This window comes from Maniola jurtina, chromosome 7, assembly GCF_905333055.1.
Source record: "Maniola jurtina chromosome 7, ilManJurt1.1, whole genome shotgun sequence".
NCBI classification, from domain to species: Eukaryota; Metazoa; Arthropoda; class Insecta; order Lepidoptera; family Nymphalidae; genus Maniola; species Maniola jurtina.
Genome location: NC_060035.1, coordinates 3,070,944 through 3,098,459, shown reverse-complemented (window position 1 = coordinate 3,098,459; position 27,516 = coordinate 3,070,944). Strand labels below are relative to the sequence as shown.

General features: G+C 35.0%; 1 protein-coding gene across 2 annotated transcripts; it reads right to left on the bottom strand.

Moving 5' to 3' along the window:
• Window positions 1-902: 902 nt before the first annotated feature.
• On the bottom strand, window positions 903-26,258 carry LOC123866860 (facilitated trehalose transporter Tret1-like). Of its 2 annotated transcripts, none has more exons than XM_045908594.1 (10): window positions 26,020-26,258; window positions 11,686-11,936; window positions 11,287-11,445; window positions 10,085-10,224; window positions 5,494-5,726; window positions 4,423-4,564; window positions 3,556-3,682; window positions 3,029-3,219; window positions 2,373-2,511; window positions 903-1,974 (listed from the first exon to the last, which is right to left on the bottom strand). In XM_045908594.1, exons 1-10 carry the CDS (start codon window positions 26,031-26,033, stop codon window positions 1,850-1,852), a joined length of 1,521 nt encoding a protein of 506 aa, XP_045764550.1. In that variant the 5' UTR covers window positions 26,034-26,258; the 3' UTR covers window positions 903-1,849. The 2 variants fall into 2 exon arrangements, with proteins under 2 accessions (XP_045764550.1, XP_045764551.1); XM_045908595.1 differs by having other exon boundaries at window positions 3,556-3,685; window positions 4,426-4,564.
• Window positions 26,259-27,516: the final 1,258 nt, after the last annotated feature.

The following is a 27,516-nucleotide window of genomic DNA, read 5'->3' as shown; positions in this document are numbered from 1 at the left end:
ATTTGTACAAGCGTGCCTCTTGAAATAGAATCAAATTCGATGCCATGTGCTTCTCTTACAGCAGATTTCTCTTCAAAAAGTTTAAACAATAAAAATTAAATTTTAACAATAATCATCATCATCATTATCAACCGATAGATGTCCACTGCTGGGCATAGGTCTCTTGTAATGACCTCCACACACGTCGTCTTGCGCCGCTTGAATCCAGCGGCTCCCTACGACTCGTTTGATGGCGTTTGTCCACCAAGTGGGGGTCTTCTAACAATTAATTATAAGAACTACAATATTGAAGACTGTGTTATTTCAATAGTTTCAATAATTACGAGTACCTAGATATTTTTGTGGGTCAAAAGTGGGGAGTGATTTCCCTTTTTTACCAACTTGCAAAAATGATGAGGTTCTCGATTTGGCATGTATCAATTTTGTAACGCTTATAAATTCCTGAAAAAACCGCATTGGTGGCTCCTCTGGTTTTGCAAACGTTTATGGGCCGCGGAAATCACTTAACACCATGCCTGCTCGTACACTCGCTATTTTTATTTTATTTTTTAAACATTTTCCTTTTTTACCAACTACGTATAAAAAACATATTGTACCACCTTTTCGCTTATTCAAAACCTCTAGCAAACCTCCATTGCACCATGTAACTATAAATAAGGAAAGGAAAAAAATGCACAGCATGTTTGACTGATTAGGAGGCTAAATATCCACTGAATCAAGATTTCGCTGGAAATCGTTCATATTCGTCTTTTTAAATAGCGATAACAACGATATTGTTTTGAATTGTATTTTCAACAAAAGCTCGTAGGTACCCACCTTCATTTCTAAAAGGAGCACTAGTTACTAGTATTATCAGGCAGGGCCATTTTGTATGTGTTCTATGAAATAATACCACATTTTAAAACAGTTTTTCATTTATTTTTCAACAAATACTTTCAACGCAAACTTTCAGCACTTAAATACAGCGTCTGTCTTAAGCTATCATCATCAAAATCTTCAAAAACACATTTTGTTTTCAAGTACTTTGATCGTTACAAACTTCATATAATTATTTAAATAGTTTCAGCTGCCATTTTGTATATTTATGTTTTATTCACTACTAAATAGGTCTAAAAATAAATTACTCTCGTCTATTTGAGATGGCACCATTTACACTTATCTTGTACTCTCTCTACCTATATATACATGTTGTAAATATATGTACTTACATACATAAATAATACTTTCTTAAAATTACACTTTTATATTTTGAAATATGTTTGTAGAAAAATATATATACCTACTTTCTCTTTATTGAAATATATTGCATATATTTCAAAAACATTATTAAATACTAATATGTACCTATTTATTTTACTAACACCATCTATATTCAATCATCTTTCTTAAAGACGTTGTTACTTTTTAACAAATGCATGTTTCATTATTTATTTATAATTAACAATCTTCCATAGATGAAACAATCATAATTACTTTTTTATTAGTTTAAAATATTAATAAATAAAATTACAGTTTACCGTGTCCTAAGCTGATACATTTTTTTTATATCGTTTCATCTATAGAAGTTCAATCATCATTAGTTATTTTTGTTTTATATTATAATTATATTTTTGAGGACAGAAATGAGTATATTTTATTATATACGAATATTACTATCCACAAAATAAATCTCTTCAAACTATTTATTATATTAAATAGATTTCGTTTTAAATTATTGATATATCTGGTAATTTGTGTATTCTTTGGACAGATTGTTATTTCTATATACCTATTGGTTATTCCCCTTAGAGGATATTTACAATTTACATTTTTCACTAAATTGAAATAATTGTTATGTACAAATAAAGTTTCACGCAATTTCAGTTTGTGGATTTACTTTCTTCAGGGTCTTTGTTCTACCACAGAAGTAATCTTCGATTTCTTGCAGGGTTCGTCCTTTGGTTTCTGGTAGGAATATGTAGAAGAACGCCAACCCTGAAACATACATCAGATTTTCAAGTATTTATGATAACTAGTAATTGAAATTTACGGGAGCCAATGAATTCCATTGAGGTTTCGCCAAAATACTTTTAACGTTTAATATCTAAACTGAGATCGATAGTTCCTCTATTTACCTCAGCTTAGAAAATTTAACCAAAGTTGATAAATTAACAGTAGGTACCTACTTAAGTTGTTAAAACAATAATAGAAACCCAGTCTAAAGCATTCTTGTAATCCATTATTTAGCAACGCCTAAATGTGGAGTGGGTTTTTTAACTTATTTTTAAATTATAAACTAGAATATTTTGGACCTTTTCAAATAAAATATTTCCATTCAAGTATAGAATTTTTTAACTTTCAAATGATAGAGTCAATCAAACATAACTACTAACCTGCGATAGATATAGCGCCATACAGCCCGAATGCACCATAATCGTTAAGTCCGTATTTGATATAAGGGAACGTCTTCACCACCGAGAATATTGACAAGTGAGCTGCGCATGTTGTTATTCCACCAATGATACCGCGGACCTGAAAGTAATATTATGATGGTACAGTTAATACAAATTACAAGTTTTCATACTTATTAGTAATAATAATGTCCTTCTGACAAAATTTCGGACACGTCGGTCTATCTCTGTGGAAATTAACTAACTATGTCGGAGATATTATAATTCACAATTATTAGTGTGTGTCTGTGTGTGTGTGTATGTGTGTGTGTGTCCCTCACTCTCATAGTCCAATGGCACGGCTATCCGACAGGACTGGAGAGAAATCAGGTTCAGAACCAAATGATTTAGGTGCTTTTGAGGCACCAAAGTACACGGCACCGCTGACTTCAAGCTACTATCTAGAATTGCTTGATAGAACTCAATAACCTTTTTTTCTATTAAAAAATCCAAATTATAATTGTGCGATTTACTTTGCTTTCATTGATGGTTAAAATTTAACAGAAACCGTCACGTAACCTTAACCGCCCGTCATGCAACTTAATTTAAATTAAGCCCGAGTCAAATTAAAGCCCGCTGTATATTTTCAGCCATAATACCTGAGTGGGATAAACTTCTCCAATCATGATCCAAGGAACGATCAAGTAGCCCAGAGTGCAGAATATTGTGAAGAGGAAGATGCTGGCCACGGGGATCCAAGAGTGTTGTGGTGGGAGGTGGTTGTCCTTCCAATATTGGACATAGTAGAGGTAGACTGCTAGGGTGATCATCGTAGAACCACATCCTATAGCTGGAACACATAAGATAAATATTATTAGTAACTGATATATTTAAATAGATGCTTAATAATATGTGCCCGCGTTTCTCTATCGGTTGCTTTTTTGAGACTCAACAGTACGGACTGATCTTGACGAATTTTGGCAAAGACATAATTTGTAAACGGATCTAGTACACTTTTTACACCGGAAGATCAAAGGATTGGTAACATAATATTATTATTACTACTAAATTTAACAAACAGATCTTAAATGTTGTTTATAGTCAAAATATACTAGAAAATATTCAGCAATTTAACTAAAATAACGTAAATCTAGAAAACAGGTAATATAAATTAAAATAATCATACCAGAAACAAATGTAAGTGGCCGTCTACCGCACCGTCTACAAAGGATGCAACCGACCACAGTGAAGATAACCCGTATAATTCCCATCGATATCGTAAGCCAGTATTTGTCAAATTGAGTACCTGACGCCTGGAATAAGAAAATAGTACTTAAGCTTATACACATATACAAGAGACCGTTATTAATTACCGACTATTAAGAAGAGGAAGAGCGTAAGTTAGGAGTATCCATAAGGATAGAAATCTGTTGAAAAAAAAACCCTAAAATCATTGGGCATTTACGCCTTAGAGTGTTTAATTCATACAAGGGCATAGCGCAATTCACCAGCAAGTTAAAGTAGCAAATCTTTCATGTTCCTGTTCACTATCACCAGGTCTCTTTCGATAACCGTGCTTGCGAATTGTATTCATATAAGTTTTAAGCAATTAAACATTCTTTAATGGTGAAGAAAATCATAGTGAGAAAAAATGGAGACATAGATTTCCATAATCAAAGCTATGTGAAGTCTGCTAATCCATACTTGGCCAGTGTAGTCGACTATTGTCTAACCTTTCTATAATGGGCGAGCGATGAGTTGTCATGGTGATGGTGATGAACTTTTTATTGAAATCTTGTAGTAAGAAGTCGAAAACCCCCGAAAGGCCGATTCACACCAATTGCGTTCACGTGACACGTGTGTAGTAAGGCGCGTAAACCCCTAACACACCGGATTACGAATAGGTCCACGCTTTACGCAAGCGATGTGCCATGTTTCATTCAGTTCCATACATTACAACGCAATGGTACGCGCTACGTCTACACTTACGCAGCCTATGTGAACGAACTATAAATGCTATACTTCCTGACTGACGATAATATTAAAAACTTACTTCAAACACTTCAACAGCGTAGAACGTAATAGTGTTAACGCCACACCACTGGTAGATGAAGAAGTAAATAGCGAGGATTGCAAAGGGCTTCAATGTTGATGGAGCCAGTAGAGCTTTGATTATTTCCTTTGGTGTCTTCAAACTAAAATACATAAATGATTAAGTTATGGTAAGTAAGTAAAATATTAAGTTATGTAACAGATAATGTGAATATCAGATAGAAACAGGCCGTTCGTTTGCAGATATTGATATGTAAGATTTTAAGTTAATTTTACCTACTTGAATGATATACACAAGGACACGAGACATATTAGAAGAAAATAGTCGTAAAACGATAAATGAACCTTGCAATGATTTATTAGACAAAACATACTTAGATATTATTAATTGTTGTCTTAATTGATATGTATTCTATTGTATATACGATCGTGACTTGTAAACATCATAAGTAACCAAAGGCTTAAACGAAAACAAAAACAATACATACACGTTATTATGTATATATATGTATTATGATGTATATATAATAAAATAATATGAACGTGTAAATCATGTGTAAATTAAATTATGTACAAGAACGTCAAAAAGCAAATAATGCGTAAAAGTTAAATAACAAGTAAGCTAAAACTAGCATCAAAGATGTATTTATTAAGAGTAACTTAAAATTTCTGCAAATTTTAAGACAGTAAATGAAAAAAAACAAGTCTGTCTGTGGCATCGTAGCTCCTAAACAAATGAACCGATTTTAATTTAGTTTTTTTGTTTGAAAGGTGGCTTGATCGTGAGTGTTCTTAGCTATAATCCAAGAAAATCGGTTCAGCCGTTTGAAAGTTATCAGCTCTTTTCTAGTTACTGTAACCTTCACTTGTCGGGGATGTTATAAATTTTTAATTTACACTTATCATTAGTAGATATACTTAGAGCGCAGTTACAAATTTGGGTCATTTCTAAAATGTTAAAAAATATTTCAATCACTGGTGAATTTTGTTGATTGCTACGCGCTCCCATTTGCCAAGAGTTATCGACTGAATAACCGACAAATGAAAATAGCCTTAAGTGCAATAAACTTACGGTTCAACGTGATTCTTCTCTTTGAAATTAATCATCTTCTGTATTTCATCCTGTAAGTTGCAAGTTGATCCTCTCAGTTTTATGAGAGAGCTTTCGGCTTTGTCCGTCTTGTCCTGGGTCAGCAGATAGTTGGGCGTTTCTGGCAAAAACAGCATTCCCAATAGCGATAGTATGGGCACCGTAGTGCTCAATCCCGCTAAGATGTTCCATGAGGTCACACTGCCTATTACGTACTGAAACAAAATTGTTCAATGTTTCAAGAATTTTTTTTTTTAATGTATACATTGGTGCATATTCGGTGGTAACCACTTACATAATATCATGGTTCATAGGGCTAATAGTAGTATTACGGTGTTAGCTACGCTTTTCCATGGGAACTTTTGAAAAGGAAAACTCTAAGCCTTCAATGAACTTAGTTAAGAGATTTATTTACAAGCGAAGGAGAATCATTGACAATTTATCAAATAATATATTGCGTTGCGAAGCTGGTGGCAATGAGCAGGGCACATAGTTCAAAAAAGTTAGGGTCGCAAGGTGCTAGAATGGCGATCTCGCACTTGAAGGCGCAGCGTTGGAAACCTCCCCAGTCCCCACTAGGAAGGAGGAGAGACAACATCAAACGAGTCGCAGTGAGCCGCTGGATTCTACGTTTCCGTCGAACGCTAGACCGTGCCGCATGGAAGTCCCTACAAGAAACCTTTATCCAGCAGTGAATGTGTATAGGTTGATATCCTGTAATTTTACTGCTGCAACATCAGCTGATGGTAGCGTAAGCTTTGCTTTTTCATTAATATTTGCTTGTTCAGTGACGCTTACAGAGTTATCTAATAAAACGGACACGTAGTTCCTAATTGTTTGCGTTGCAGGCAATTCTAATTTTACATGAACAAACATGCTTGCCGTTCAATTATCATTTATCAGTGTTTGATTATGTTTACACGGAAAAGGGGCGTTGCTATACAAACGTTTGTAAACGTAAACGGTGCGAGAAAATTAAATGATCATGCATCATATGACACCAGAGATGAATGGTCGTCGCCAAGGTCGAATGTAAGATGAATATGCGGAATTTGCAAAAGCGGTCGTATCAAAGTTATCTTATTTTAATGGATTAGACGAAGCAAAATAGCTAAACACACACAAATAACTAGATGATGCCTGCGACTTCGTGTGATTTTCTGTTTCTCAACAATCTCGTGGGAACTTTTTTTCCGGGATGTAAAGTCGCCTTTTTACTTCTCCGGGATGCAAGCTGATCAATGGATGAGCCGTGAAAAGCTATCATACACAAACAATAACATCAATTCCGTTCAATTGTCTTGTGGAGCATTTATCAGTGTTTGATTTATCATTATGTTTACACGGGAAAAAATTTCTACAAGCAACTCTGCCATTAAATGTACATCAAAGCGTCTTAACGTTGACGGTGTGAAAATATTAAATGATCATATCATATCATGCATCATTATATGACGCCAGAGATGAAATGTCGTTTTCAAGATGGAAAATTCGCAAAAGTGATCCCATAAAAGTAATCTAATTCTAATGGATTAGACGAGATAAAATAGCTAAACACACATATGCTTGGCTTTTGGATTGACAGAGTGATAATAATATGACAGAGAGCCAAACCAGTGTTCTCAGAATATATGTATTCTGTAAAAATATTACGTAAGCAAAATGCCTCGCACCTCTAACATACCTAGTTCAAACTTTTTGGAGCATTTTATGCAATTACCTAAATAGGTGTAATAAAGTAAATATATTACACCTGTTGAAGCGCCTACAGCTTCATCTCGGCAAATGCACTTTGTTGCGAATAGTTTTAATAATGTTGACAAAGACCATAAATAATTGTTTATCCTATTAGTATTTTTTGTATTGTATATATTTTAAATATAAATTGACTAACTACATAACATATATTTCATGTATTAAATTCAAATCTTACTTATCTAAAATCATACATTTGTTATCTGTTTGAAATGTCAGTTCATACAACATATTTTCTTTAACAACCCTCAATTTTGTATATTTCTAGATTGTCATTTTACGTTTTTATAATTTGTTCTCTTCTCTTTGTTAAAAACCAAAACGGTCTGCGCGCCAATAAATTCATTTTTAGAAGAAATATCTTTAATTTATCATCCACGCATCAACAACACCTATTTACTAACGGTAAAGATGAACATTGTGATCCATGCCTGACAGTCCTCTATTATGTATTAAAGTTATGTGAAATCTCCTTCTCACTTCTCATTCTGAAAGGACACTTGTGCTCTATAGGATCAGCAATGGATTGAGATGATGATGATGACAATGAAGACAAACGGCCGTGCGAGCTATGGAAAAATCTCAAGTAAATAAAATATTTTTTAGCATTAATAAATAATTTATTTATTTATGTACATCAAACAAGACGCAGGTAATTATTAGTTCTCAACGAATATTAATTAACCCTTGGGGAATAATAAATATTATTCATCAATCAAGCAAACGCGAGATAAAGAATTTGTTTGTCTCCAATAAAATGTATTTACAATTATAATTGAGCCTTACAAAATAGCATAGAAAAATGTGTGAACAATTAAGTTTGTAACTAAATAGGTGTCAATCAAAAACAATGCAATGGCTCCAGTACTTTATGAATTCGACTAATATTCGACAACGGACCAAACAGAATCAACGTTATTTTTTGCATGGATAGTCAATGATCTGGAGAGTAACATATATTAATATGTAAGTTACTTTTTATATAGGGAAAATCAGCAGCAGATAAACTCAAAACCTCAAAATCATTGGTTTAACTTTAATAAACCTCGATAATGATCTGATGAATGATAATGAATGCACTATTGTTAATAATTGCAAGAGTCAATTACTAGTTGACGATTATAAGAGAAGATACAAAATAATTGATGTACAGATAGCAGTAATGTTGATACCTAGTTAGTTATTGAATCATTAATGTTTCATGAATTAAACGATGACAAAATAATGGGTAGATAAATCATTATTCTTACTTACTTATTGTTATTTGTAGTTTCTAACTTTATAATAATGAACATTAAAAAGAAACAAATTGCCAAGTGTCAATAGATACTTAAGAGGAGTATCTCCGTCACTCGCTTCATACAAACGTAGTTCCAATTTCATTTGAATATTAAGCAACCAAAGTCCATGAAATTTTGCAGACATATTCTAGAAACTAATATCTATGTCTGTGGTTTTCCAGATTTCTGTTAAAATATTCGGTTTCAAAGTTACGCGGTCTTAAAAATTTACATACAAACCTTTGAGGCCCTGTAATTTTAAAACTACATATTTTTAGAAAAATCTAAAACACCACAGACACAGATATTAGTTTCTAGAATATGTCTGCAAAATTTCATGGACTTTGGTTGCTTAATATTCAAATGAAACTGGAACTACGATTGTATGAAGCGAGTGACGGAGAGAGCCCTGTTAAAGACTGCTAGATAGCATTACTGAAGCATAAACTCAGATTTACGTTAAAATCTCTCTCCTGATTTACATTTTTTAAGAAATTAAAAATAGAGAAGCACTAAAAGATCTTACTTCCACGTTCCATGTAATTATAGCCGCGACAAGCACGTCATACTCATAGGTACAATTGAGATCTATTAAAAGACGGCAAGGTACAAGCATTTCTTCATTTGAACGAGAATCATACGAAAATGGAATAATCGCTACAGCGGTAGACGTGAATGACGTAGAATCGAACAGCTGACCGAAAATGGACGTCAGTTTTTTCGTTAGCCAAATATTTTTTGCAATGTGTGTCCTGTATTATCAGATATTGGTATTTTATCTATGACAGGGACTTAATTAACGTGATTGTTATCGGGACAAGGTACTTTATGAGCAAATGTTTCTCTGGTTCCTCTGGTGCCGCAAATTATCATGGGCGGCGGTAATCACTTAACATCAGGTGACCCACCTGTTCGTTTGCTCGCTATATTTTATTTAAAAAAAATTGCAGATTGTTATCATCAGCTACGAAAAGTGCACGATGAATTTTGTTGAGTTGACTCTACGAATTTCTATAAAATACGAATACATATCTCTATGCGAATAAATATGCCGACTAAAATAGCCGGCACTAGTTAGCCATAAAAATAGCTCCTTGGATAGGTACTCTCTCTCTTAGAATTAATTCCATATCGAGTAGCCTGTGCTAGTCTTCAGAATGCAAGAAACAAAAATGTGACCAGAAGTAGCTTAGAAATCGCTTATGATAATATGTCTAGACTCAAGACTTTACCACCGGCATAAAAAGAAGTTTCTACTAATAAATTCATTACAGCCTTAAAACGGTGACTGTGGACAGACACACTTGAGTAATTTATATTAGTTTAAAATCTCTGAATTTTACGCTTTGTATCTCAGGCTGAGTTTTATAGAGCACACTTTGGCTTTGCTTAGACTTAAGTTTCAGTTAAAACGAGACAGATTTATGCAAGAGGTATAACGCTGTCTCATTTTAACAGTGTCTTGAGTCTGAGGAAAGTCAAAGTGCGTTCTATAGATTTCAACCTCAGTAATCCAGAAAAAGACGAAGATAACCAACCTGTATCAATACACCAGTGGAGACTCCTACAGACGCCATGGCACCAAGCATGCCGCGGAGATGCGGCTGAGATACTTCGCAAGTGTACACCCTGGCCGGCGCGCCCACCATGCCTGAACCGAAGCCGATCAGCAATCTGCCTGGGGAAGCAAACCTCGATCAACTAGTGTAAATTAAAAATTTATAACACCCCCGACCAGGGGACAGTAACTAGAAAAGAGCTGATAACTTTCAAACGGCTGAACCGATTTTCTTGGATTATAGCTAAGAATACTCTCGATCAAGCCACTTTTCAAACAAAAAAATTAAATTAAAATCGGTTCATTAGTTTAGGAGCTACGATGCCACAGACAGATACACAGATATTTACACGTTAATCTTATAACACCCCTCTTTTTGGGTCGGGGATTAAAAAGAGTTTACGTATATATTGTGTCAGCGACATTTGCCTTTGCTTAGTGCTTACCTAATTTAAAAAAAAAGACAATTCGTGTACAGAGGAAAAATGGCGGGGAAAAAATTGAAAATTCATACTCTAATGTTATAAATGCGAAAGTGTGTCTGTCTGTCTGTCTGCTAGCTTTTCCCGCCCCAACAGTTTAACCGATTTTGACGAAATTTGGTACTAAGTTAGCTTACACCATGGCGGCAAACATAAGCTACTTTTTATCCTGGAAAATCTAAGAGTTCCCACGGGATTCTTAAAGTTCCATCCGTTTAATCGATTTATATGGTACAGAGGTAACTTGCTTCTCGGTAATTGAGATAGGCAACTTTTTATCTCGGAAAAGCATAGAGTTCCCACGGATTTTTTACAAAAACCTAAATCAACGCAGACGAAGTCGCGGGCATCATCTAGTGTAATGATATTTGCAGTCACACAAATCTCTCCCCAGCATTTTTGACGAAGGCCAAGAATATAGAGTCCGGCTCACTGATAAAATAAAGAATTTAAGATAGATTCATCTTTTTTTTTTTTTTTTTTTTTTTTTTTTTTTTTTTTTTTTTTTTTTAATTTGCATTCATGTCTTCATCATAAAAAATATTATTACAACATGAAGCCCCGTCAGGGCGCTGCAAAGTATAACATTGGTGATTAAAACAATTACAATTGTATTGTTAACAATTATGAAAATTATGAAATGTAAATAACAATTTTGAGTTAATTTAATGGTAATGGTAATTTATCTTGTGTGGCTTACCAACATAAATCATAGGAACGTTTTGAGCACAAGCAACCAGGATCCAGCCCAGGATGAGAGGCACTTCGGTGATGATGAGGGTCATCCTGCGCCCAATGTTGTCCATGAGATACCCGCTGACTATACAGCCGACTGGAGTACCGGCAGAACTTAAACTGGCTGCAAAAAACTCATCTTTAACATCAAGCTCAGCCTTTTGGAGAATATGTATCAGAGATTAGGTGAGGTTGGTTTATAGAGAAACAAAAAACTTCACCATAAATTCACTGTTTTCGGATTTTTCCCATTACTTGTTCAACGGAATCCTTCGTGTGCGAGTCTCATTCGCACTTGACCGGTTTTTTATTTAAGTACACCTAAAGTGCTCCCTATAGGGTTTTATAAAAGAAAATTACTTACCAATCCAACTAGCTTCACTCTCTGTAACTCGTATACTAGAGGCAGCACTCTGCAGCTGAGGTAGAGCTGTTGCCGAGAACCCGAACGCCATACCCGTGTTGATTGTCCCCCAGTTCGCCACAAAAGCTGCCAGGATCTGCCTCATGGCCTTCCCTCTTCCCTCCTTGCCGGGTTTCGGAGTCTTCCCGGGTGTCGGAGTCTTGGTGATGGCCACCGATGCGCCATTTTTTATGAAAGGTGTTGAGTCACTCCTGGAATAGTAGAAGATTTATTTACAACCAGTAGATATTTAACAATCTTTGATGACCACGATTATTATCACACTATTATTTATTATAAATATTATGGCTCATTTTTGGGTCCTACTTTGAAATAATTTATATATCGATCATGGCTCTAAAATAGAAACTAATAATATTACTTATAAAGTTAAGGATTGTTTTGGAATTGCCAAAACAAGGTAAGTTTTCAAGATTACTTGCAAATTCGTGCGTCACTGACTAGCTAACTACATTATCACAATGTTACCAAACAATAGGTAAAGTTACGAACCTCTTATCTACGCCAATTTGAAATTAACATAATAAAAGAACCAGGTAATATTATTACCTAGATTATTCGCCTTTCAGACACAAACATTCCGTTTTTGAGTAGCTCTACTAATAATAGTATTAGTTTAGTTTTCTTTATTTAATCTTGCAGTATTTAGACAAACTTATGTTTTACGGTAAATTCTATTTAATGCAAGAATGTAAATTCTTATTCTTTACCTATCAAAATTGTTCTCTTTTTGTGTCAATACCTAGGAATTAACCTTTAATTGTATTTATATGATAATCATATTTCATAATAATTATTTAGTACGGTTGGCTTCAGAATTCGAGTAGCAATTCCGCCAAACTATAGCACACACACGTCTAATACCTAGGGTTATCGTTCCTTGCCTGACTGACCTCACATTTCTTGCTAACATTAACTAGGTAAGTAGGTATTTAATAAGTAAGTATTAAAATATTTTCTAGTTGTAAGTGATAATATAAGTAAAATAATAGAAGTAAGTAATGTTATTTTTCTGTTATTTTATTATTTGTGAACTTGTGTAATGAGTAGGTATGTATGTAGTATGTACCTACTAATGATGGATGTAAATAAATGAAAGAACTTATTTAATTTTGCCCTAGGTGTTTTGTAAATCACGAAGCCATAAGAAGAACTTTCTGGCATAGCACATATTATTTTAAGGCAATTACGAATCGGGTGTATAATAGATAAAGAGCCTGTGAGGGCCAGACCTTTGTTATTTTATAAAAGCTGAAAGTTTCCCTGCGCATATAGTCACCACCACAGATACGAACGATCAGCGACAGTCAAGTTTGGATCATGGTGGCTTTGACAGATAACAGATTAAAAAGACTAAATTCTTTCGTCAAAGCATAAAGTGTAATTTTTTATATTTACTTCGGAATACTATTAGAAATCACCATTAAAAAATCACCATTAAACAAGTGTAAATTAAAAACACCCCCGACAAGTGAAGGTAACAGTAACTAGAAAAGATCTGATAACTTTCAAGCGGCTGAACTGATTTTCTTGGATTATAGCTAAGAACACTCTCGTTAAAGTCAAGTCACCTTTCAAACAAAAAAAAAAGTAAATTAAAATCGGTTCAGCTACGATGCCACAGACAGATACACAGATACACACGTCAAACTTATAACACCCCTCTTTTTGGCTCGGGGGTTAATAAACAGGACCATTATCATTAAGGGTAGGTAAAAATACCTGTTTAGTAGACGTACCTACTGCTTTGTTTTAAGCAGCTACCAATCATACCACATTGATATTAATAATAGAGCTATTAATTATTGCCAATCAATTAAGTAAGTACTTCGAATTACTTACGAGTATATAGATACATATTATGTTAATTAATGTTATTATCAGTTGTTTATTAAAACCACGTGCCGACGGGTTCTGTAAATAGTACACTCGGAAGTTAATGTCAATGACTTCATATTGCATCGATAAACTATTAGAAAAACCGGGAGGGTGCAAGTCGGACACACATGAAGGGTACCGTATCATCGTGCGAGATATTATAACACTACTTACTAGTTTATACGACTTCGTCCGCGTGGATTACACAAAATTTCAAATCCCTATTTTAACCCCCTAGGGTTAGAATTTTCAAAATCCTTTGAGTAGACATGCGCCATGTCTACGTCATAATAACTATCTGCATGCTTTTCAGCCTGATCCGTCCAGTAATTTGAGCTGTGCGTTGATAAACCAGTCAGTCAGTCAGCCACCTTTTCCTTTTTTTTAATTTGGATGGCGGCCATTTTTAAATTCGCTTTCAAGGTTTTTTTATTACATTTTTGCTTTAGCAATAATAGAGCTTTGTGAAAATTTTAATTCTCCACTTATGAGATATGAGGTTCATGACATACAGCCTGCTGACTGACAGATGGATGGACGGGCGGACAGCGGAGGCTGAGTAATAGAGTCCCGTCGGCACCCTTCGGGTACGGAACCCTATAATTTTGAAAAATTATTTATTTAATAGGGAGGTAGTTGAACCAAATTCTATTCCTAATAAAATTCGATGGCTTCATGAATGTAAAATTAGTCAAGCTGTAGAAGTTATATCTGACTAACATTACTACTTACTATAGTTAAATGTGATGTACTTAATATACGTCGAGGAAGGAAACTAAATAAAGGGCCTCATTTGTGCAAACTGCAAAGTAACCAATAATATTACTGTCTCAATGACCCCATATCGGTTTAGTACCTGAGCGACCTTTCGAATAAATGGCAAATATGTCCACGACCTAATATACATCCTCCAATACATAGCTATAATATCTATAGAAGAAGAAACTGACTGATACATCGAGCTCAAGCCGCCACAAGTGGTTATATTATACGTTTTGAAACCTACATTTATTTTTTAAGTTTTTAGACCCACCGAAACTTGGTCCTGTATTGTCGCTGCGTATATGCAAAATCCGCTATGTAATTTTATAGAATTTTCGTCTTTGATATCTTTTATTCCGTTTTAAAAGATGTGGTTTTCCAAGAGATAACCTTTTTTAACCCCCGACCCAAAACGAGGGGTGTTATAAGTTTGACGTGTGTATCTGTGGATCTGTGTATCTGTGTATCTGTCTGTGGCATCGTAGCTCCTAAACTAATGAACCGATTTTAATTTAGTTTTTTTTTGTTTGAAAGGTGGCTTGATCGAGAGTGTTCTTAGCTATAATCCAAGAAAATCGGTTCAGCCGTTTGAAAGTTATCAGCTCTTTTCTAGTTACTGTAACCTTCACTTGTCGGGGGTGTTATAAATTTTTAATTTACACTTGTCTACAAGTAGCTAACCTTGTGAGAACCTTCCACCAAAAACGTGCCAAAATTACTTAGATACATTTTCGGTGTCTAAATATTTGCAAACTCGTGATAGACGACTCTTTACATGTGAATATTTTTATCATGGTTAAAGTACCTAAATTAAATATACATGATCACGCACTGAACATTGTTTACTTATATAATGTATTTTAGATAAACTTTTTAACATCCTACAAGTAATTTTACTTCAAATACCTACCTATCTTTATATAATACCCAAGTAGAAACCTAAGAAGTCGAGGTTATTATAAATTCAGGTTTCCAAATTCATAAGCAACAAGGTTTTCATTAACAATTTGAATACTAAAGTGGTTATAATGAAATTGAATATTCAGTTATATTGAATTTTTATCTAGATGTTGGAAGACTTGATAACTAACTTTTCTAAAGCAAGCCAAATTATGTAGGTAAATTAAATTTCAATCGAAATGAGTCACTAGGCAAATAAAGTTCAAAGCCAGGAACCGGCCGATACTAGCGGACGTTATCAATTTGCCCTAATAAGCCCAACTAAAAATCAAATAGGCACCGGAATATGACGTTGTCAGCAAAATCGACATCAGTACAGTATCTAAGACTTGAACTTTTTTTTTGTAGTTTTGGTATGTTCTTTCGTAATCTTAAAAAATAGGTAAATAATCTATTAGGTATATCCAATAATTCATACTTAATATTATAAATGCGAAAGTGAGTCTGCCTGTCTGTTTGTCTGCTACGTTTCCACAGCCCAACCGCTGAATCGATTTTAATGAAAGGTAAAGACTTGAGATACATCCCGAGGAAGGACATACTCGTAGGCTACCGAAATCCACGCGGGCGGAGCCGCGAGCATCCTCTAGTGTCTACATAAGATAACATAAAGATAACTTAGTCCCGTATAATATACATATAAAATACAAAAATCAAAGCTTAATCCATCCCATAACCGATAACCTCAAATAAATCCAAAAACGCACCATTTTAAAAGCCCCTATATTATAATCTACACAGTAATAAAGCTGAAATTCATCCCGTTACCAATAACAAACAAATGCACCATACGAACTCAGGTTCTTAGCATTTCTTGTCTTAAAAACGCCCTTTTCATAAAAGCCTTACATTTGACAAACTGTAAGCTAACTGTAAGCTGCTCAAGTCAGCGGGACTATAAAAAACTTACACGGAACCATAATTAGGTACCTCAGCAATCGTAGGACTGCACCCGCTGCATCTGATACAAAAGATTTTTAGATTTCATCGCCATCAGTATCACCATCAACCCATCCAAAACTGGCCCATTATTCGGCACGATACTCCTCTCAGAATGAGAGGGTTAAGACAATTCACGCTGCCCAAGTGCTTATTGGCAGACTTTACACACCTTTGAGAATATTATGGAGAGCTCTCAGATGCAGATGCCTTTGCGATCTTTTCTCTTGTTCAATTGCATGTATATGCCCCCGAATAGGCAACTGACGTGTTAAATGTTCATCACCAGGCATTGTGATTACTTAATTTTGCATTACACTTAAGAGGGGTCTCTCCGTCACTCGCTCCATACAAACGTTCGTCTCTCATTGGAATACTAACCAATCATACTCAATGGAATTTTTTAGAAACGTTCCGGGAACTAATATCTATGCCTGTGGTTTTCCAAATTTCCGTTAAAATATTCGGTTTCAAAGTTACGCGGTCTTAAAAATTCACATACAAATCTTTGAGCCCTGTAATTTTAAAACTACATATTTTTAGAAAAATCTAAAACACCACAGGCACAGATATTAGTTTCTAGAATATGTCTGCAAAATTTTATGGACTTAGGTTGCTTAATATTCAAATGAAATTGGGGCTACGATTGTATGGAGTAAGTGACGGAGCGAGCCTTGTTAATAATAAAAATTCGTCATATTTATTAGAAACTCTAGAAAATAATCCTGATAGTCAAGTGAGTAGGTATTGTGTTAATTGTTAGCACTTGAAAGTCGATGTTAGCTTTTGATAACGTCACGTTATCAAATCGTTTTTCTCATCAATTCATGCTTATATGGCTACTTCGCTTCGATTGTCCAAAAATCCATACTTATATAGTCTCACAATTATTTAGATTCATTCTGTTGTTCGTGTTGGGCCTTTGTCCCTGCGCAAGCTTAAGGTCCGGGCTTTGTCCCGTGACTACAAAAAATAGGAATATATTATACAAACAAAAAACAAGTTATACGTATACGTAGTTTTAAAAATACTACCATGTGATTTCTTTAGTCGCTTGACTTAACTGGTTATCTCGAGTGAATTCTAGATTACTTTTATCACTATTTGCATTAAGTAGGTTACATATACCTATTCATACTTACATTAACATGAAAAGTATGAAAGACATGCCTATTTCTATTAATTCGTTTTAATTTAATACTTGATATTACTGAATAACTAAGTATTCTTTATAAGTTGAGATTTCATAGTTAAAACTTCCCGTCTCTCCGATGTTTACCGTTATCCATCCAAGAAAATTATATTATTTGGTAAGTAGGTATTACTAATAGTATTATGATTTGTTAAAATCAAGAATGAAACAGTCACTTTTATCTACGATAGAGCTAAGACACAACTTATCTTTACGTCTGTTTTGTTGTTGTTTAATCTCTATCTCCACCAGCAACAGCTTATCACCCAAATGATGTTCTTATAACATCATTGTTATCATAAGCCCAATGCGGTATATTAGTGCGGAACAAAGTAAACAGTGTAAGTATTAACTTGAACGTCAATTCTTTATTAAAAACCTAATCGGTATTAGTAAAAAAATCGGCTTTATTAAGGCTTCCTCGAGTCTCGACTAGTCAAATGCCTAACAGGTAAAACTTCGTCTCTAGTGTCTTTCTAACTTCTTTACTTTTCACTATCATCATCCATCTCTTTCTGTCCTACATAAAAGTGTTAGGAATAACTTGTAAGTACAATGGTACGGATCCCTACGAGTGCGATTCCGACTCGCACTTGGCCGGTTTTTTATGTTTTATACTCGATTAGCTGTTGCCCGCGACTTCATTCACGTGGATCTGATTTTCTGAGATAAATAGTATATCTCATAAACCTATGTCACTCTCCACATCTTTAATCCACATGTTTACCGTTAACTACTCTTGAAAATTATATTATTTGCTAGAATCAAAGGTATTTTTGATTTGTAAAAATAAACTCGTGCAAAAAATCACGTCAATCCGTTGCTCCGTTGGGCCGTGATTGAATGACAAACTAATAAACAAACCCATTTTCGCTTTTATAATATGGGTAGGGTAGGTATTAGTGTGGATTTAATTGTTTATCACAATTAATCTGTCTCTATCAAAGCAATAGGTGTCATTACCTTCCACCGTGCACCTTTGATGGTCTCACGATTAGATAAACCTGATAGTCTTGATACTGTGACAATAAAACGTAATAACTGTCACTCGCATCGAGCATGAGCGTGACTATTGAGCTGCAATATCATTATTTGATAATCAGCTGATATTGCGATCAGATGCAAATGCCCTGATGGCAATATTGATATTTTTGGATGGACCTATGGCAAAATACTTAATATTTTATTTTTCATTATGTAGCGAAAACGTGGAGATTGACAGTTTTGCCTCGTCCACAAAAAAGTCGCACACTCTATGGAGCGAGCCATGTTGTGTAGGTATACCTATTATCTCTTAGGCACAGAAATCCTAATAAAAATGATTCCTAATTCTGTGCTCTTAGGGATAAAATTCGCAGGAATAAAGAATTGCAGAAATATAAAATCGATCGACAACGACATAGCATAGGATTAGCAAACTGAAATAGCAGCGTGCAGGCCATGTCTGTCGCAGAACCGACGGCCGATGGGGCAGAGGTGTTCTGGGGTGGATACCACCGGTAAGCGCAGTGTAAGACGTGGTAATCGATGATGTAGTAAGGCTTATCTTGGAAGAGGTAGGTATCTCAATTTAATTTAACCCATATTCCCCTAATTGGTTTATACCTCGAAGCCAAATTCTCTCAGTCACGTCCGCGACGCCACGTCACAGAAAGCGGACAGTTATTAGTATAATTTTCTTTAGTCAGTTCACAACTGTGGTTCGCAATATACTATATAACTTTAGTCATTCACTGCTAAAAATACACCCGCCACGTGGTGATTTCGTGATAATTCCTATCCGAATTCCGATTGGAACCAGCGCAGCACTTTAGGTATGCGGACACTTTGATATAGTTGGCACCCATTCGAGAGAGCGGTGTAAAACCAGTCATTTATCGGGCATTTCGATTTCCTATTTCGATTGGTTACATGAATGTTTTTATAGGCAGCAGTTAAGTACATTTCCATAGAATGATAACTATGTAGGTGTGTAAAAACATACATGTAGACATGTAGACATTTAAAAAAACTCCGTCAAGTAAGTACGAATTGGACTCGCACACGAGGGGTTCCAATCGTACAAGATAATAACACTATGTATTTTTTATTTTATTTTTTTCATTTTTTTTTTTAATTTACATGTCGGCCATTTTGAAATTCGCCATCTTGTTTGTTTATTATTAATTTTTATTTATTTATTTATTTATTTATTTATTGTTGTTATACCGGCAATAAAACTGAAAATTTCAACTCTCAAACTATTACGGTTAATCATTATACAGCCCGTTGACAGACAGGCGGAGAGACGGACGGACCGGGGGTACTTAGTAACTAATAGGGTGCCGTTGGCAGTTGGCACGCTTCGGATACGGATCGCTAAAAACGCACTGGAATGAGAACCTCCTCCTTTTTTGGAAGTCGGTTAGAAAGAAATAGATACGTTACACACGCTCCTAAAGTGAAGACTTAAAACTACCGCATTTAGGTTACAGTCCTAGACGTATACCTGGCTAGTTCTACAGTTACCTATGTTTTGTACTCAGTAGCGAGTATTTATACGCCCTGTTATAATGAACGTAACATATCTATGGCATAATCAATCTATTTTTCTAAACCACTTCAAACAAGACGCGCCATTACCCATAACACTCTTACAAACTCAGAACCAGACGATGAAAGTAAAACCAGACATAGCAACGTTGTAACATTAGAAGTTGCTAAAAAACATCTAATAGATTTATAGACAGAGTGAAAATAGAAAATGGGCTGTAGGTATAATCACTATCTTTTAAACAAATATTAAAACTGATTTGTCTTTCAATGTAATGTTTGTTTTATTTTAGGCCCGACCTTCAGGACGTGTTGTCAGATTTTGTGAAAAAGGAAATCGCAAATCCATCAACGTCGTGAACATTTGCTAATTACCATCTATATACAAAAACATGTGACTTTGAGAGCAGTAAGAGTGATAGACGGATATTTCGAGCAGTTATTTTCAACTGCTAGAGACATCTTTTCTAACTCGAGCAGTCGTCATCAACTGCACGGAGCGACAACATCACAAACGTTGCTATAAAGAGTTGCTTTCGCGGCTCTGGCAGCTTTTGCGGGCTTGCACTTTCTTTTATTTACTATTCATATTAAGGTATGCGATCACCTTTAAGTGTCTGTATGAAAAAGTCGCTGACATTATCAAGGTGTTGCATACAATTGAGATTTTGCATGTATGTTATGTCTATAATGTTTTGGCTTTTCAAAATCCCGTGAGAACTCGTTGATTTTATCCGGGGACGTAGTCAAAATCGCGGATGGGCCATGAAATGGTAACAAACAGATAGACATTCTTTCGCATTTATAATAATACTAGATTATACCCCCGTAAAATCCACCACCAAGTAGACAACGTCCGATGCCTATGTAGATTTAGGTTTTTAAAAACCTCGAAGGATTTTTTTCATTTTCCGGGACGCAAGTTATCTGTGTACTAAATTTCTTCAAAATCGGTGGAACGGACAGGCCATGAAAAGCTAGCAAACCGACTCACACTTTCGCATTTATAATATTAACTGATGCCTGCTACTTGGTCCGTGTGGATTTAGATTTTTCGAAATCCTGTGGGAACTCTTTGATTTTTCGGGATAAAAAGTAGCCTATGTGATAATCCAGGATATTATCTATCTCTATTCCAAATTTCAGCCAAATCCGTCAAGTAGTTTTTGCGTGAAGGCGTCACAAACATGCACAAACACATACACACATACATGCAAACTTTTGTCTTAATAATATTAGCGTGATTAAGTGGGGATTTTGAATGGTAACAGCTGATGAATATTTGTCTTGGAAACACGCGTACTCAAATCCGGAAAACTGAAGTGTGAACACGCAATACGCAAACAATTCAAGAGACATTGACCGAGGCGGGCGACTGCGGCGGGCGGCGGCGGGCGGGCGGCTGGCGACAGGCCAACAGTCGAGACCTTGCCCTTTAAACCCAATCGTGAGATAGGAATTACGGGAATCATTGTATTCTTTACCTACTAAGTTTTCAGTTTTCAAGTATACCTACTTAATACTCAACGATATGCATTCCAGTGTGCCATATACAAAAGCAAAAAAAAACGGTCAAGTGCGAGTCGAAGAGTTCCGTACCATCGTACTAGGTACATCGTACTCTTCATGGCGACCATTTTTAATTTTTTATTTGTTGTTAAAGCGGCAATAGAAATAGTCTATACATTATATGGAAATTTCAATTCTCTACCTTAATAGGTAGAGAATGAGATCAGTTCAAGAGATACAGCCCGCTGACAGACGGACAGACGGACGGACGGACGGGTGGACGAACAGAGAAGGTTTAGAGATATTAATAGGGTCCCATTGGGGCCGTTGGTGCCCTTCGAGTATGGTACCCTAAAAAGAACAATCACATTGTAATCACAGCCCATGCAGTAACAGCCGCTTCATTAAAAAATATTAACATTCTCTCAAACCTTTACTTAAATGCATAATTTCCTGGATTATCAAATTAAAACTAAATAACTGCAAAATACGGCCACATTTCGCTCTGATATCGCTGCCATTCACTGCCGAAAATAGCACGCATTTCAGAATTCAATGTATGCTTTGATAAAAGAAACTTTTCAGGGTTGTCTGGCTGGACATGAAAAATAAGAGTTCCTAAATTTTGTTTGCATCCGCTGGCAGTTTCTATAAGAATATATTTTCAAAAATAATTACGGTATGTACAAAAAACGTATAAATTGCTGCATTTTTTCTTTTCCGGCTTGACGTACGCAATTCGTCAGTTTTTCGAACATCTAGATTCTAATTACTAGTAAAACAATGTGTATAACACATTCACCTATGTAAATACTAGGTAAGGCGATCCGTGTAAAGTCGGTCGAGAATATAGTCAGTCAGATAATTCTAACTGCTAAGTGTATATAAAACTACACTATTCATTTAATTAAAATACGTCTTTTGTTCTATATTCAACGTGTACTGCATGCCCAAAGAGTACCTACAACTCGGTACCTATAGTAATACTGCATAAATACTAGCGATAAGAGAGGAAGCGTGTGATAATGGCCTTTATTAGGCACCGTATAAAATAATGAGTTTATTTACATTAGCGTTTTGTTATATCCAGTTATGCTGGGTTTTTGTTAAGGGAATTTTGAATTATTATCTCCACAGGTAATGTCACTTCATTTAAATAATGGCATACAATGGTTACAAAACGATTTTTATGTTATGCTGTATAAGTGTATATGTATAGGTAAGTTAATTTTCGGCGGACCAGTTTGTTTTATATATATATTCTCTATTGTTTTAGTGAAATTTGTTAAATTCTTGATTGTATTGTCTTACTAATGTAATTTGAAAAGGACACAAGTACACAGTTTGACAGTTTTAAATTTAATTTAAAGCGGTCAAACCTCGTGACATTAGCTGCCAGTCGCAAACCTATCGTAGCTACAACACAAGCGGATCAGCATAGCTATGGCATAGCTACATAGTATTTGACGACCACCCTGGCGCAGTGGTTAGCGGTGTGGTCTCATTAGTGGAGGTCCCGGTTTCGATTCCCGGCAGGGGCTAGGAATTTTCCAATTTCTGAATCTCTGGTCTAGTTTGGTTGGAGGCTTAGGCCGTGGCTAGTTACCACTCTACCGGCGAAACCAGGCCGGCAAGTAATTTAGCGTTCCAACCAAAGGGGTATGGGCTTACTAAAAACTGCCCGCTTCCATCTTAGACTACATTATCACTTACCACCAGGTGAGATTGCAGTCAAGGGCTAACTTGTGTCTGAATAACAAAAATTAAAAAAATACTTAGTCATAATATAAAAACTCTTGGCGGAATTTTAAATCCTCTCCTAAGACATATCTATGCTCCTAAAGCTTAGGGCTAAATACCTACGGCTCGACACCAACAATCGACCGTAGGTACCTAATTTTCAACCGCATTTAGATCTCGTCACATAAAACATCTTATAGATAAGGATTATTATGACCTTTACTAGTGAACAGGCTCGAGTAGGTGTCACTTATCAGTTATCGCTGCAGCTAATGTTAGTAAAAGAAGTCACTGTATGATAGCACCACGGATTGACAGCACAAATCCTCCATTAAAGTTGACAGAATATCTCCCACGCCAGTGACAAGTTATTTTACAATGATTAAAGTGCATGTCGTATTTTTAAGGTACCCTAAACCCACACTTAAATAACACCTCATGCGACTTTACTTACACTTATTATAAAGAGGTAAAGGTTGCCTAGTAGAGATTGCTCCAAGCAATAAGGCCGCCTTTGCACACAATTGTTTTTTCTGTTTTCTTCTTTCTGTGTTGTGATCCTTTACATGTGTTTTTGTGTGCAATAAAGTATTTCTATCTATCTATCTATCTTGTAAGTTTGGATGTAGGGACAAATCTACGGAACTAATGAATCGATTCTGAATATTCCTTCACTGATAGATAGCTACGTTACTATCCCCGAATACTACAGGCTATAAATAATACATAGGTATGTAATATGTATTGCTGACGAAGTCAAGGGAAAAAGCTAGTCACATTATAAAATCGTACCTATACGATAGGTACTTGTGCCTTGGGGAAGCTATTACCTATTGGACGGTATATATTATAGCGTCGTTCAATTAATGTACTTAGATTTACGTAAGTAAAGTATTTTTGTTGGTACCAAATAAACAGTTTTTCTTTCTTTTCTTTCTTTCTAAAACATAGTATAACTGGTATAACTATTTAAAGATAGCATGTATTTAACAAGTTGATCGAACTATGGCGTTATCGCTATCATAGATATGCAACTAGCGGTAATTTCTGTGCTTACCTACTTAATATAAAATGTATGCAAATGTAAACACTACCGAGACTAGACAGTAATCTATACAAACATATTAGGTATATTGTCTATTTGCCAATATCAACAGACATTTCATATGCTAACGTACTATAATATGTATATTAGATATACTTAACTAGTTATTTTTGCAAAAGGGTAGGGAATATTTAATGTATACTTATACTTATTATGTTTATTTGATTTAGAAAACAGATGAATTTATTAAATGCTAAGCAGGTATGATTAAAAATAAATATTGCTGTAAGTATGTTGTTTAATATTTTATTTCAATTTATTCTCGTTATTTTTATAATTAAATACTTTAAGTTTTAATAAAAACATTTAAAACAGCTGTAGGTACCTAATAGGCCTATATAACCTATCTATTTAAAAGTATTCGTAAGTCGTTATGTATTCCTGAATCTTTTAATAAAATCAGTTGCATATTATATGCACTTACCTAATTAAATTGGATTTAAAGAGTTATAATTTAGAATTATATATTCACATATTATCATCTATACTAATAAATATAATTGGGGTGTCTGTCTGTAATTTCGAAATAACTACCTCATATTAAGCTCATATGGTTATTTGAACGATACCAACACTGAATAACACGTTTTTAAAATTTTTGTCTGTCTGTCTGTCTGTCTGTCTGTTTGAAAAGGCTAATCTCCGGAACGGCTGAACCGATTTTGACGGGATTTTCACAGACAAGTTGAGGATTGACCAGGGCGTACATAGGCTACTTTTTTAACCGACTTTCAAAAAAGGAGTTGTGTTTTTCTACCTATGTACACCGAAATCTCCGAGATTTCTGAACCGATTTGCGTAATTTTTTTAATCGATGAGAAACTTTGCGACATTGTTTCATAAAAAATTTGGAGTCCAACTCCTCAATCCTGATGCTGCAGGGGATCTGACCAATCCACGCGGGCGAAGCTGCGGGCATCAGCTAGTAATATAATAAATATATTTTGATGTGATGATATAATTTGTATGGATATTACACAATTACCTTACTTGGTAAATATCAATAAAAATAGTTTATATTGTCTTATATCGATTAACTTATCGAGTCTTATCGATTTAACGGTTCCGTTCAAAACACGCGTGGGTATAAATTTTCGTCTTTAGTTGCACTTAAATACAACAAATTTAAAATAAACATAACCTATAAAATATTATTGTAATAGCTATGCATTAAATAAGGTTCTTTTAATGATAAGTATATATCACATAAAGCAGTCAAACGTAAATATCGTGATTCGTGCGGCTTGTTTACTTTGATAAGGACAGAACAAACATCCTAAAATCCCAATTGACATCCTCGCTGGTACCTAACCTACATTATAAGAACATCACTTAATTTAAAAGTATTTTAGCATTAATATAAGTATATAATTATTATAAGTATATACTTATGTATATAATAAATATATAGTTAACGTGACGATAAATGGATCGTGGTCACGACAATTTTTTTTTTAAATTTTATAATGCAAAACTTTAATTAATTGTATCAGAATACCTCTTGATGATTTGTAATTCCATATAATACATAATATCAATAAGTACTAAGAATTTAAATTTTAGATTTTTATAATAAAAATAATAAATGTGTCTCATAAATATGTATAAAAAATTGTTAAATCAATCTGCTATAAAAACAATCGCAATAGGTACTCACTTTTCACTGTCCATTTTGATTATTATTTAAACAATTACTATCAAAATGTTTAAAATTCAACACAATTATCACAGAAGTTATTTACTTATGATAAAACTATATAAGTAATTCAATTTACATATCACATATTTTTATCACTTTTTTAAGTCACTTAAAGTTACGCGCGTAGTTTTGCATGCATTTTGTTAAAATGTACGCGTCCTCCCTCCTCGACAGTTACATATGTACTGGTGCTATATGCAACTTTTCCTCCATATATGCATGATTTTCGCACATGCTACTTAGCGGAAAGCACTCTAGTGCTAGGTCTCTACGTGCGTAATACATAATATTTTAAGTACATTAAAGCAAATACGAATACGTAGCCTAAAGTGCCTAAACGGAGCTGCTAAGTGATTTAGCATAACTTACCTTGCCTATTAGGGAATTAGAGATAGGTACAGGTTTAATAAACCGCCATGCAACTTCAAAAACATCTACACCATAGCTCGAAACCGACTTTAAACGCCCTGTGACATACTGTGGGAATATAAAGATCGCATGTTGTCATCAAATTAAATAAAACCAATATAGTAGCTTCGTATAATAATATTAAAAAAACCATATTGTAAAAACTAATTTATGGACACAAGTTCAATGTACTCGTATGTAAGTGGAAAGCCTCTTGCTACGCTACAGGGACCCATGAGGCGCGTAGCAGTGCTACGTTAATTAGGTCCATGCTCGAAATTTTTGGGTTTCAAGCAATTTACAATGTTTGGAGATCAAACAGTTGCCGTTGCATTCTAACTTTGGAAGCAACTACAACGAGCTTTACTATGCATATAAGCGCGCCGCGCTGGTCGCACCAGGATTTGCCGCACGCTGCCGTCTTTATGCAAAAGGAAATAAAGACTGGTAGTTTGAATTGTTATCAAGAAAGACGCCGCGCCTAGGCTCTGCAAGTGTGCATTGCGCCTTATTACTATTGTAGCGGTGATAGCTTCCTGGTCAAGACGTCAGCGTCCTTTTGATTCCGGGCACTTTTCAAAGTTGTGTAGATACTGCTTTGGCGATGATGCAAAACATCGTGAAGAAACCTGCATGCCTGAGAGTTCTTCATAACGTTCTCAAATATGTATGAAGTCTATGCCTATTTGACATTGGCCAGCCTATGGCTAAACTCTATCTCATTCTGAGAGAAGACCCATGCTCAGTAGTGGACCGGCGACAGTTTGATGATGAAGACTACTGTAGGAACTCAGCTTAAAACTACGTTTCAGAGTTTTCACGTTTCAACGTTCACGTGCTAACTGGTAAGTGTTTTTCAGTGAGAAGCTCGTGAGAAGACTAAAATAAATCATACCTATGACGTGAGTATTACAAAATAAAATTTGAGAAACTCATTTTGTGGGTGTGTTTCAAACACTGACCTCTACTAATATTAGTACACTGGACCTGCGGATGCCGTCCTGTTTTTGAAGCAATTTTATTTTATTTTCGTCATTTTGGCGGTGA